At 40.6% G+C, this 12,569-nt stretch overlaps 2 protein-coding genes across 3 annotated transcripts in view; both read right to left on the reverse strand.

Annotated features, from left to right (window-relative positions):
* Positions 1–5,676, reverse strand: LOC114565996 (solute carrier family 22 member 13). The gene is made up of 11 exons (XM_028594336.1): positions 5,672–5,676; positions 4,352–4,613; positions 4,174–4,277; positions 3,921–4,075; positions 3,626–3,794; positions 3,217–3,337; positions 1,694–1,788; positions 1,398–1,612; positions 1,206–1,314; positions 914–1,120; positions 1–197 (listed from the first exon to the last, which is right to left on the reverse strand). Exons 1-11 carry the CDS (start codon positions 5,674–5,676, stop codon positions 134–136), a joined length of 1,506 nt encoding a protein of 501 aa, XP_028450137.1. The 3' UTR covers positions 1–133.
* Positions 4,923–12,569, reverse strand: part of oxsr1a (oxidative stress responsive kinase 1a) — a 13,578-nt gene continuing 5,931 nt past the window's right edge. For both annotated transcript variants that reach the window (XM_028592354.1, XM_028592353.1), the window contains 7 exons: positions 12,347–12,469; positions 11,863–11,898; positions 11,573–11,707; positions 9,238–9,343; positions 9,041–9,109; positions 8,573–8,637; positions 4,923–7,927 (listed from right to left, as the gene is read on the reverse strand). In XM_028592354.1, the coding sequence (XP_028448155.1) occupies positions 7,853–7,927; positions 8,573–8,637; positions 9,041–9,109; positions 9,238–9,343; positions 11,573–11,707; positions 11,863–11,898; positions 12,347–12,469 (609 nt within the window). In that variant the 3' untranslated portion in view covers positions 4,923–7,852. The remainder of the gene's footprint in view (positions 7,928–8,572; positions 8,638–9,040; positions 9,110–9,237; positions 9,344–11,572; positions 11,708–11,862; positions 11,899–12,346; positions 12,470–12,569) is intronic.

Here is a 12,569-nt window from a genome sequence, read left to right on the forward strand (position 1 = left end):
TAAAGAAGACATAGATTAGGTCAGTACATGAGCAAACACACTGGACGACTCAGTAACAATGAAGTCAAAATACCATCCAGATAGAAATAAACACAACAAAAACATTCTGTAATAGAAGAATACGGTATTCCAGCTAGAGTTTAGTGGATTTTCTGCTGCTGTGTTCGACCATGTTGGAGTCATTTCCTGTCTTCTTCCTAGAATGAAAAGGAAGACAACGTTAAGAGAAATAATTCTGATCTTCACCTGTTTAACTTTTTTGTAAAAAATATTTTATCTTCATATTATTCACTACCAGTGTGTTTATGTATGGCTTTTCAATAAAACTGGAAGAAAAACGACGAGTTGCAAATTGTCAACAAATTGTAATTTTTGCATTTTGGTTTCTGTATGGATAAAACAAACTAGATTTAACATGTTGCGGAGAGGCAAGCTTGTCAAATGCAGTTCTAATGTGGATGTATGCCCCTGGTTGGCCTGTAACTAGTCTATATCCTTCACGTTCCAATTCCGGGATTGCTCCGGTGCTTAGTTTCCTTCTGCTTTCTTTGTGTTGGAATTTTAAACTCCGGTGGAGTTATGAGGACTATGGTTGACTGCTCTTCAGATCTCTGCATGGTAAATTGAGACAGCTAGCCAGACTATCTGTCTGAGTGTTTTCTCTCGCACGACTATTTTGCAGCGGCTCCGTGTGGAGTTTAGCGCCGCCCAAGACGATTGGGATTGGTTTAAAGAAATGCCAATAAACCAGAGCACGTTTTTCATCCATCCCAGAATGCTGTGTGGACTAGCCAGACCCTCCTCTGCTCCGCAGCGTGTGGATGAGTCTGGCAAAATGAGACTAGCCTGCAACTGAACCCCAATAAAAGCCAATATTGCCACAATTCCTCAGTAAATCAGGCAGCTTTCTTACCTGATGCCCTCAGTTTCATTAGTTGAATCAGGAAGCTCTTTTCTCCTGGTCTCAGGAAGCAGGAAGACAAGAGCTCCACTGATCAGTGTAAGGCTGCTGAAGACTACGATGGGTATGGACCAGTGGTATATGGCCAACAGGTTGAGCAATGGAGACAGCATGCCTGCTGCTCTATAGACTATGGAGCCCAAGCCAACAGCTGTTTGCCTGAAAAAGTGGAGTTCACTTTCAAATATATACTTTATGTAGAATATCTGTAATTACATATTTTGTATACTCTTATTTTGCGTACCTGACAGAAGTGGGAAACAACTCCTGAATGTAGATCATACATACTGAACCGGCCCAGTTCAAAAAGAACTTTCCAGTGGTAACAAGGGCTGTGATAACAACAGCGCTGTCTGGAATTAATTCAAGGGCATTACACCACTGACAGTTGATGGATGTATCTTCATGCACTGAATGTGAAGGACAGGAAATTTACCTTGAGGGAAAGCCAGGGTTAAGAGGCAAACCAAACTGCCTGCCAGGAGGGTTGACATCAGGGATTTCCTTCTCCCTATCAACTCCAGAACCCAGATACAGAGGAGATGTGCTGGTACTTCAGAAATCCCAAACAGGAACTGAACCAGGAAGATGTTCAGACCAAACTTGCCCACATTCAGAATGAGGCAGAAGTAGCCGAGATTGAATGAAAACCTTCCAATCACAAGAACACAACAACATGATACAACAATTTAATTGGATCAAAAACTGCATTCCAAAATGTGCCTAACTTACCAAGCAAAGGATATAATGAATAAATATTTCATCAGGACTGTTGAGGTAAAAATGGCTTTGATTCCTCCACTTTCAACTTGTCGTTCCCCAGTTACCTGAAGGGCAAATGTAACATTATTACAGAGTAAAACACAGCAGTTTCATTTACTGTAGGAACTGTTTTCTTTCTACCGAACTACACCCGCCAACAGTATAAGGGGACCACTAAGGTCTATATAAAAGCATCCAAAGATCACCATATCATGGGACCTTTAACATTATTTTTTATTTAATTTTATTTTCTTAAAGGAACACACCGACTTATTGGGAATTGAGCTTATTCACCGTAACCCCCAGAGTTAGACAAGTCGATACATACCCTTCTCATCTCTGTGTGTAATGTAATGCTGTCTGACGGCTCCAGCGGTATCAGGCCAGCACAGAACATGCAGGTGAATGGTTCCAGCAATCCTACTGCTCAGAATAAGTGACAAAATAACGGCAACATGTTCCTATTTACATGTTGTGATTTATCGAGTCACAGCGTGTACAAAAAACAACGTAACATGAGACACAGCCGTCTTCTAACTGTAAACAAACCGGGAACTATATTCTCAAGCGGAAGAATATAGTACTTGGGCGGAGTGATATGCTCGCAGCAAGCCTGTCTGAGAATATAGTTCCCGGTTTGTTTACTGTTAGAAGATGGCTGTGTCTCATGTTACGTTGTTTTTTTTTGTACACGCCAGACTTCTACAAATCACAACATGTAAATAGGAACATGTTGGTGTTATTTTGTCACTTTTGTCACAATTCGGAGCAGTAGGCTAGTTGGAACCAGTTACCTGCAGGATCTGTGCTAGGCTAAGCTAATGCTGGAGCCATCAGGCAGTGTTACAGCACGCACGGAGATGAGAAGGGTATGTATCGACTTGTCTTACTCTGGGGGTTATGGTGAATAAGCTAAATTCCCAATAAGTCGGCGTGTTCCTTTAAAGATTATTTTTTTGGGGCTTTTCCACCTTTAATTGACAGGACAGCTAGGTGAGAAAGGGGGGAGAGAGGGGGAAGACATGCAGGAAATCATCATAGTTGCAAGTTGAAAGAACATAGTTGCTACATAAAACTGCTCACAATCAGGTCTGTGGATTATCATGAGTAACCGGGTCATGTTTTCTGGAAAGAGACATTGCTGTTGAGTTTTTCAAACTTATTTCTTTGGCGCTTTGAGCACTAGTGCCATCTAGTTCCATTATATTGGAGAGAAAGCAGACATCTCTACGGCCGATATCTCCCAACACAGGGCGACTCGCACTAAAACAATGTAGACTGATAAAAAGCACTACATGTCAGAGGAAAAATATGTATTTTTGATTTTGGGGGTAAACTGTTCCTTTAAACATGACACCTGTTAAAAAGCACCATTGTGCCTAAGTACAGCCACAACAGAGGTCCTAGCAGGGCTGTAAACGTTTAAGTCTTGTTTTTCTGAGGGATCACTGAAGTCTCAAGATCAAATGTCATTCCAATTAAAGCTGACCTACCTCGTTCAGTAGATTCTCTGGGATTTCTTTTTTATTGAGTGCTGCAACTCTACGTATCAATTTATACGCTTCTTTGGTTCTGCCCTGCCCAAGCAACCACCTTGCAGATTCAGGAATCCACCTGAAAAGATTAATCGCAATCCAAATTTTTGAGTCACTCACAAACTATTTCAGTCTCATAAACGTATTCAGAGTCTAATTCAGACACTGATCTACCAATCAGGTTAATTACACAGCAATCTACCTAAACACACTTGTTTTGCATTATCTCAGTACGTGAAGTAATACGAGAGCTGTTAAGCTAAACTGGGTTTGGCCTTTGTACTGTAGCTATGATCAGGAAGTGTGTTATGTCTAAATACAGCACTGAGCAAACATTTAAAATAATAAAGTATTAAACATCACTTACCATATGTACAACAATACAAAGGCCTGTGCTCCTGCAATGACAAACTGTGCTATTCTCCAGTCACGGATAGCATAGACCAGAACAGCCATGGCACACTGTCCAAGAGCTGCAAACATCTGGCTCATACAGGAGGCAAAGGACCTTTTGGAGACCCCAATCCACTCTGTAGCTACAAACAGAATTTAAACACCAAAATCACCGCAGAGCTAGAATCAATTAAAGAACAGGACAATGCCATGCTTGGGATATTGATAATAAATCAAAGCAATGTTGGTTAGATAAAAAGAAGTCATACCTAAAACGGTGGAGTTAATTCTATATCCTCCGAGTGCAGCTCCAACTATAAACTGCGACACTATGTAAACGTAGATATTTGGAGACACACCAGCAACTATGACGAATATTAGCAAGAGGACAGCTGGTAACTGGGTGGTTCTCCTGCGGCCGTACCTAAAGTTTAGAGAGTGGGTGTCCGTCGAATGAAGGGTTGAAAGGTTTAGGTTTCCATACACTTTGCACATACTGTATATCTTTTTCAAGTGGCTTACGATTCAGCTGTAGGTCCAAAGATGAATGAACCAGCAAGTAGACCAGACATGAAGATTGTTTGCACAACATTAGCCATGTTGGACTTGTCACAGACGAGATCGAACTGCAAAACAGTCAAAATCAGTACAGCACAGGTGATAACAAAGAAGAAACCACAAATCACGCATCTTCACTTACATCAGTGACTATGGTGGCCTCATACAGTGTGTTGTAGTACACCCATCCGTTCTGGCACCCTGTGGTCTCATTGAGTCCAAACTCCCTGATGTCACCAACGTCCCAGTCCACAGGGACAAACATCTGACACCTGCTGAAGGTCCCGTCCTCCTCCCGGGGCAGAGTCAGGTTCAGCTGATCATCTGTGGTCAGGTTAGAGTCGGCCTGAAGGATCCAGTCTGTGTTACAGTGTCGCTCCGGATCTGACTGGATAAAAAGAAAACTACAAAAGAAAACAGGCAGTAAGACATTTGGTAAAGTCAACCCAAAAAGGATGAGCTTCTGGAAGAAACCAAAGTCGCCGATAGTTGTCAGAATCTCTCCAAAATCCACCATTTTCAGACAGCAGTGAGTATGTGTGAAACTAACTCAGGGAGACTTTTCTAAATGGAGCCCAGGTCAAAATAAATATTTAACCCTCTGGCTTTAGTCAGTAACTATTTCAGGTCTAAATGGTTGACCTGTTAAAGCAAAAAAATAACAGAAACTGAGCTTTAAGAAATCATATTTCAATTAAACATGGTCCTCACTCTTTTAATTCCATCATGTGACTTTATTCAGCTACTAAAATCATGTGCATGTGACATTTTCCAATAATCTATACATGTCAAGGAATCTCTTGTATGTCATCACAAATATTCCACTTCAAATTATGCATTTGTTGGTGTACACATTTTCATAATCAATGATATTTTAAAAATATATAATGATAATGATCTGTAAAAAAAGAAAATTTGATTAAATGATTAAATTAATACTAATCATTCAGTGAATCCTAAAGAGGCAGAACGATGGTTTTCTGATGAGTAAACAATAAAAAGGGAAAGAAATGAAGAAAAAAAAAACCTAAGTGACCTTCAGCTCAAAGCCTTTGATGATCAATCATTTTATCACCAAAATCACACATACACACAGGAAAAAGAAGTGTAACCTGTGCCCGCCCGTCTTATTAAAATTACATTTGATCCGTTAGCCCGGGACAGGTTTTGGTGAGAAAACTGCAAGTCATGACACCAAAGCTCATGAGCGTGCGACAACAAGCTCCATGTAATTCCAAAAATACACATGTTAACATATCAATAAGGTGCCAATTGAACAAATCATTTTTGCATGATTAGTGATGCTCTGACAAAGGCAAACAATGGAAAACACTACAAAACAAATTCAACCCTGTGTACTGAACATGAGTATCGATCTGCCTTAATCCATATTTACAAGTAAAATGTTCCTTTTAAATGACATGTACACTTAAACGGTCAATGCATCTACATCGTTACATACCTCATGACGTTTGTGTGACAGTGCATGGAGTTGCCATCATACGTACATTTACAACATCTTTACATACACCATTTACATCGGTACCTAACTAGGAGCTATTTCGCAGCCCTTTGCACGTGGTACAAAACAACCATACAGCTAAACAGGGAGTGACGACAGTGATCTGTTGGTGAGTGTTTATAAAGCAAAGAGACTGCATTACTGTCAAAATAATTTGCCTAGTGACAAAAAATTAAAGTAATACCTGGCCTCTGGAGACGTTTAAAGGGTTACTTCACCCAATATATGAACAATTTACCTCTAGTGGCATCCGGACATGCATATAGTTTGGGTTTTATTTGTTGAGGTTTTGAGAGATCTATCTTAAGATTCCTGCTGCCCCTCAAAACAACGCAGGTAAATGGAATTTAGTTTGTGGTGCTCACAGCCTTGAACAAAAGTTTAAAGCCGTGCTTAGCAGCTCTGTGAGGCTGTACCATTGAACTAAAGGCTAATGCTCAACATGCAATGAACAACGTTCACAATGACAACATGCTGATGTTTAGCAGATATAATGTTCACAATCTTAGTTTAGTGCGTTAGTATGCTAACATTGGCTAATTAGCAGTAAACCCAAAGTTCAGCTGAGGCCAATGAAAATGGTTTAAGTTTTGTAGGTAATTTGTCAAAAGCCAAATTGAAAGGTTGACCTGCTGGTGGTGCCAAAGGAAAACTCAAGGAATCACTAAAGTGAGTAGAACTCAACCTTAGGGCCATTTAATAGAGGTTGCAAATTGCATGGAAATCCATCCAATAGTTTAACATTTTAAATAAGAAGTAAAAAGTTATTTCGGTCTGGCCACTAGCATGGCTACGATCAACATTCCATTCACCTCCATTTTATCAGGATCTTGCAATTTGGGTGAACAGCCCCTTTAAACTTTATTCCACTGTGGTTGAACATTTTCAGTTTTTGGGCATGCACTGCACACCTTCACAGAAGTTCATTGTCAGACAGCCTGTAACACGAGCAGCTCCAGACTCGACACGCTCAGCAGCCAGCATTCAGGATTCTTCCCAGCTGTAAGATCAGGAATTGTAAACAGGCTTAATGACCCCTCTACACAAGGACAAAGAAAAATGCAATTCACTTAAATTCTCACTGCAGATTCCTAAAACTGCCTGTTTGGCTGGTTGACTTCATGAACTCCTAGCGAGGAACAAGCACAAAAAGTGGATTTATTCAACCAAAGAGAAATATTAGCAACCAGTGGTCATACATGGTAAAAAGAAAACACATATTGCATAGTACAAGAATGTTAGGCAGGTCTCAGTCTGTGAAAATAATCCTGTCTTTGAATACGCCATCTGACAAAGTGTTGTAACTGCAGTTATGGGACAGAGCAGTTAGTTGATTTGTGTATATTTGAATAGTTTCAGCTGTGCAGCCAGAGCCTAAACTCTTTGGTTGTGTTGTGTTTTGACAAAACCACCACACCCCACACACCTTGGGCTGCCTTATACAGGAGGAATCTGGTAATTTTCTTATATCCTACATACAAATCCATCTGAATTTACAGGATTACAAAACTAAAACTATGCTACAGTGTGTTTCTAAGTTATTTGTATCAGTGTTACTGGAGATTTTCTTACACTTCTTAAATAGGCGTACATTAAATACACCTAATAATCACAGATAGACTCGAGTTTTCACCGAACACACTGGTTAAATCTATAGTCTAACTAAGGCTGAATATACACTTTTCAATTTCAGTGTAGCATAAAGTGCCATATAAAGGTGGCAATACACTCTTGTGAGTTTTGTGGCACAGTTGATTTAAAAAAAAAGAAAATAAAAAGAAGAAAAAAGAAAAAGGCAATCACTTCCAGTACTGGCAGGAGATGGTTTGGATTGTGCTTATGTATGAAGAGGAAGAAAGAAAAGAAATTAGGAGTTGATATAGTTGATTGCATCTCTTCTCCCATTTACTGTATAAGCGCACTGTAAACGTTTCAAGTGTGATTCCTGTAATGAACTGAGCCTTCTCAATGTGGTCCTCATGCATCCTGCAGTAGCGTCACACTCCTGCCAGCTTCCTGTCTCCTCCTCCTCTCTTTGGCAGCTGTGGTTTCTTGGAATTGACTACGATGCAGCTGTGCAATACCATTTGTTTCTGTCCTCTGTTGATGGCTCTTCTTGACTTAACTGATGCTGAGCTGCGCAAATCCAATGAGTTTAACATCATCAGGAATTTCAGACTCCTCCACGCCAGATGCCTGCAAGAGAAGAAACAACATCATAGACTGTACTCTTTAAATCTATGAAAACAATAATTGATCACAAGGAAACCTGTAGAAATATATACAGTTCAATTTTACTTATAGTGTCAAATCATAACAGAAGTTATCTCAGGACACTTTACAGATAGAGTAGGTCTGGACCACTCTATAATTACAGGGTATAAATAAAGGGTTCCCACACCCTCTTAAACATCAAATTCTAGGACTTTTCAAGGACTTTCTAGGCCCAATTTCCTCAACTCCAAGGACCCAACATTAAACATGGGCAACTTTTTAAACACAGATTAAGGTTTATTTCTGTTACAAAACACTGAGAATTTTTATAATGACAACTAGCAGCCTTTAGAGATGCTCACAGACAACAATTACAAACGAGTGAGAGGCTTCTCACTGTGCTGTTACAGTGACGGCAGACTAATGTGGTCTCATGCCTTTTCCAACGCAGCAGCACCATTTATAGCCCATTTACTAACATAAGTAAAAAAATAATATATATAAATACAAGCACTTTCATAACCCATGTCCATTTATGTCTATTCAGAAACTTTCAAGGCCTTGATATCCCCCCCGAATAAGAAATTTGTTTTATATTTTCATAAATGTTTCAGTCGGTGTACTTACCAATTTAAAAGTCACATTTTTGTTACTATGAGGATCATCAACAATCTTCTGCAGATTGGCAGCGACTAAAGATGATGAAAGGAAATGAGAGGACCATGTCAGATGACCAGCTAATGCAACAACAGATGACAAGACTTTTCCATCATGATCAGTATGCACACTATGAAATCATTAACCAGCAGTATTCAGCTCACACGGTGCCAGCGCATTTACTACTTATCACATACACTTAACATGTTAACAGAGATAAGTAATCTATCACAACGAACATCATAAACTCTGCATTGGATGCTAGGATGTCAGAAAACTAAATCCAGAAGTACATTAAGGTGGCAAAAACAATGACATGAAGCTGCGGGCAAAAACGTTTGTTAACTGTGATTGATTACATATGTCAAGCAAGTTTCAAGTGAACGGACTTGACACTGATAATATCTCATATCATACAGTGCTATTTCTTAAACTTACCAATGACTAAGTCCCTCCCATCAACCAGTCCTGCTGAGACCAACTCCTGAGAAACTCCATCAGCAGAATCTGAGGGCAGACACGGAGATGACAAACCAAAGACTTAGACTTGAGACAGGAGCCTCTTAGAAAATGATAAAAAAAAGAAAATAAAAAAAAAATAAAAAAAGAGGAAAAAGCTAGCAGATGCACCCTACCTCTGCCGGACATGAACTCAAATCGGATGTCGTTGAGTTCCTTCTTGGGGTTCCTCAGTCTCAGCACGAGGCTGATGGGAACACTGGCATTGGCTGCAGCTGGATCCTGCAACAACACAACAGTTAAGTATTTTCTGTCCAGCACTTCTGGATAGAATGCACAACAAGGAACTAAAAATACTTGATATACACTGATGATTACAGGTGATTTATGTGCTGCCAAAGTGACCCTATTGGTGGTCGTTCTGTTTTAAGTATTAACATTTTGCCCATTCACGCTGCCCATGGCCTACCTACTCTCCCTGAGAGGGCACGTTAATGCGACGGCCATGTCACGTCCCGCCAGTAGCTCCGAATTGCAGGGAGGTGCTTGCAGTTTTAATTATTGCTGTGGTTGGAGGTTTCTGCTGTTTCCATTGGTGATCTCGAGTTGTCATGCTTATTTATCATCTATTATTTTAATATGAAGGGGCTGTAATGCCTTTTGTAAGTGCAGTAGTGAATTAGGGCTTCACAAATTAACCCTTATTTGATAAAGCACAGTATGTAGAGATTTCAGAAGCTGCACTGTGGAGTTGTTTTTTTTAAACCACAAGTAGCACTATGGAGTCACGCCTTTACAAGTGGATCACCATTTTGTTTGTAATGGCACATGCATAAGGCTGGTTACACACTGCCTGCGTGGCGTGAGCGTGGCGTTTCTTTTGCGTGGCTGCTGCGTGGATTTTTCTATATCTTTCTACATACCAGAAATGTGTCTGACGCAGTGCTGCTACTGCTAGCCTTGTCTGGACACGTTTCCCATTGATAAGATGAAATAGCATGTTAAACATAAATATATATACTGATTTGATTACAGCAAAGACAACGTCAGCAGTATTGATTGCAAAATAGGCTACAGAATATTTTGTTTTGTATTGACAGGTGCAATATTAGAATTTTTTTTTTTTAAATTACATTTATACATCTGCATTTATATCAAAACCTAGAGACTTTCAAACATCAAAAGGTCATTTATTAATATGTATTTGTGTCAAAATGACATCTTTTCCTATTCTATTTTGCCTGGAAACGCTTCCAACACGCTTGCGTGTCGTGTGAAAAATAGGCATCTGTTCTATTTCTAGCAGGCATGTGTTTTCGGCGCGGCTCGAGCAGCGCCTGAGACTTGCGTGTCACGCAGGCAGCGTGTAAGCTCTAACACGTTAACATGGGAGCCGAAATATAAACGGACACGCCATGCAGCTGACACACTCGCGCAACGCATTCAGTGTGTAACCGGCCTAAGAACGCACATGCATGATTCACAACCTGCCGCGGGTTTCTCGCTGATCGCCAGTTGGTGCCGGTAACGTGCCAAGTAACATATTAATGCCCCAAAAAAAGGCAGTGAAGAAGAGTACGCAAGCGAGCAATTATGGACATAAACAAAGCTGATTTCAAACTTTTCAAGAAAAATTTGCTTTCCAAATGTTTTAAGAGAAAAGAAATCATACAAGAAAACTCCACAGAGCTACTTTAAAACAACATTTAAGGCTTACCGAATAGCCTTTGCAGTAGGCCCAGTTATACACAATAAGATTGGTTAAACGGGTCCATTTCCTACTGAACAGATCTAACAAATCTTGTAAAAAAAATTTTTAATTAAGGACCCGTAAAGACAATACTGAAATCAGCAGCAGTAGTGCTATGGGTCTAACTTTTTCAACACTTTTTTTTTAAAGTTCCAGTGTGTAACGTGTTTAGTTGTTCATTATCAAAAGCTGTGTTGACCATTCACAAACTTGTCCTTAACTCCACCATCAATTCCAAGAATTCCTTTTGGCTTGAAATTTTACATTTGCGTTTGCATGAACTGGGGTAGACGCTCCATATTCATGCGCCATCTTGAAATACGTTAGCCGGTAAGGGACATACAGGACATAGTGCGTTGCCTTTCGCGTTTTCGCTGTCACATGATAAACTGGCAGGTGCTGCTAATGCTGCTAATGGGTATGGTAGCTTCCCGGCCCCGGCAAGTTTGAAGAAGGAAACGTGGAGGACCACACATATTCAAAACCCAAATTTCAGGAACAGGAGTCTTCTTCTTCGCCCAGAAAAAGAAACAAGGATATTGAAAAGAGCAAGAGACCAGCATCATCAGACAAAAGCGTGAAGGCTACCGTAGCTGTAATACGTACTTTGAACCGTGTGGTGCGAGAGAGCTGATTGCGATATATGATCTCAACGCTAGATGGGAGAAATTCCCACACATTGGACCTTTAAGTCTGAGGTACTGGTTCATTATGTTTTTTTCATAGAACCTGCCCTAAAGTATCAATGTTTTTTTTTCTACCTGAGCAGTGGGTGCATGTGAAGGGCTGGCTGTCTGAGTGGGAGCCTGTGGTGGAGCATCCTCTCCTGTCTGGCTTTCACGTGCAGCACCGGGTGGCTGCAGATGTTGTGTGGAGCCATCTGTTGGTGGGAAAAGCTAAGAGACACAATTGCAAATAATTCAGCGTGTGTTTTCAGTTTTACATGAATGGAAAGCACAAAGACACACATAGGACAGTCATGCAGATCGCTCTGTCAAGGCATTACAATAAATCAAGATTGTCAAGTCATGTCCACTACAAATGGACTCACCTCCATGTTCTCGGACCCGTCCTTCACCCTGGGGGACTGTAGAATGGACATGACAGATTGTCAGGATTAAAAAACATGCAATTCTCCTTTTATCTCCCAAATGTATGAAGTTGGTAGGATTGAGGGAAGGGGACTTTAAACACAGGTTTTAACTGAAATCACAGTTAAGATAGCAGACCGTAAAATCCAACACCAAGACATATATTGAGTGTGAACACATGTTGGAGAATAATTTGAACAGGTGGTCTGAGCAGGTGTCTAGTTATTGTCATGTTTTCCTGATCATGATCTTGAAATCTGGTGTATCTTTTGTTGCTTTACCTAAACAACACTGACATTGAGGCCTAAACAAAAACACACTCCAGCTTAGCTAACAAATGTTCAGGCTAACAGTCCAACAGCACCATCTGCTGGCCATAAGGATGCGGTGTGCAGTGAGAAACAACTGAATTGACTGTTTGGAGACACTGGCATGCAGTCTCACCCGCAGAGCTGCCACAGCAGCTTTGCCCTCCTCGCTCTCCTCGTCCAGCTCATCGTCGCTCCACTCCCAACCGCCGTCCTCCGTCTTGTGGAGACGGCCACTCGAGCCGGGTACACGACGCACCTGCATTAAAAAAAAGAAAGAAAGGTGCAACACTAAATATTGACACATTCGTCATGTCTTTCTGGTTAATCCTTGCCAGCATGCATTAGGCAGAAAGTTT

This window comes from Perca flavescens, chromosome 12 (assembly GCF_004354835.1).
Source record: "Perca flavescens isolate YP-PL-M2 chromosome 12, PFLA_1.0, whole genome shotgun sequence".
Taxonomy (NCBI): Eukaryota; Metazoa; Chordata; class Actinopteri; order Perciformes; family Percidae; genus Perca; species Perca flavescens.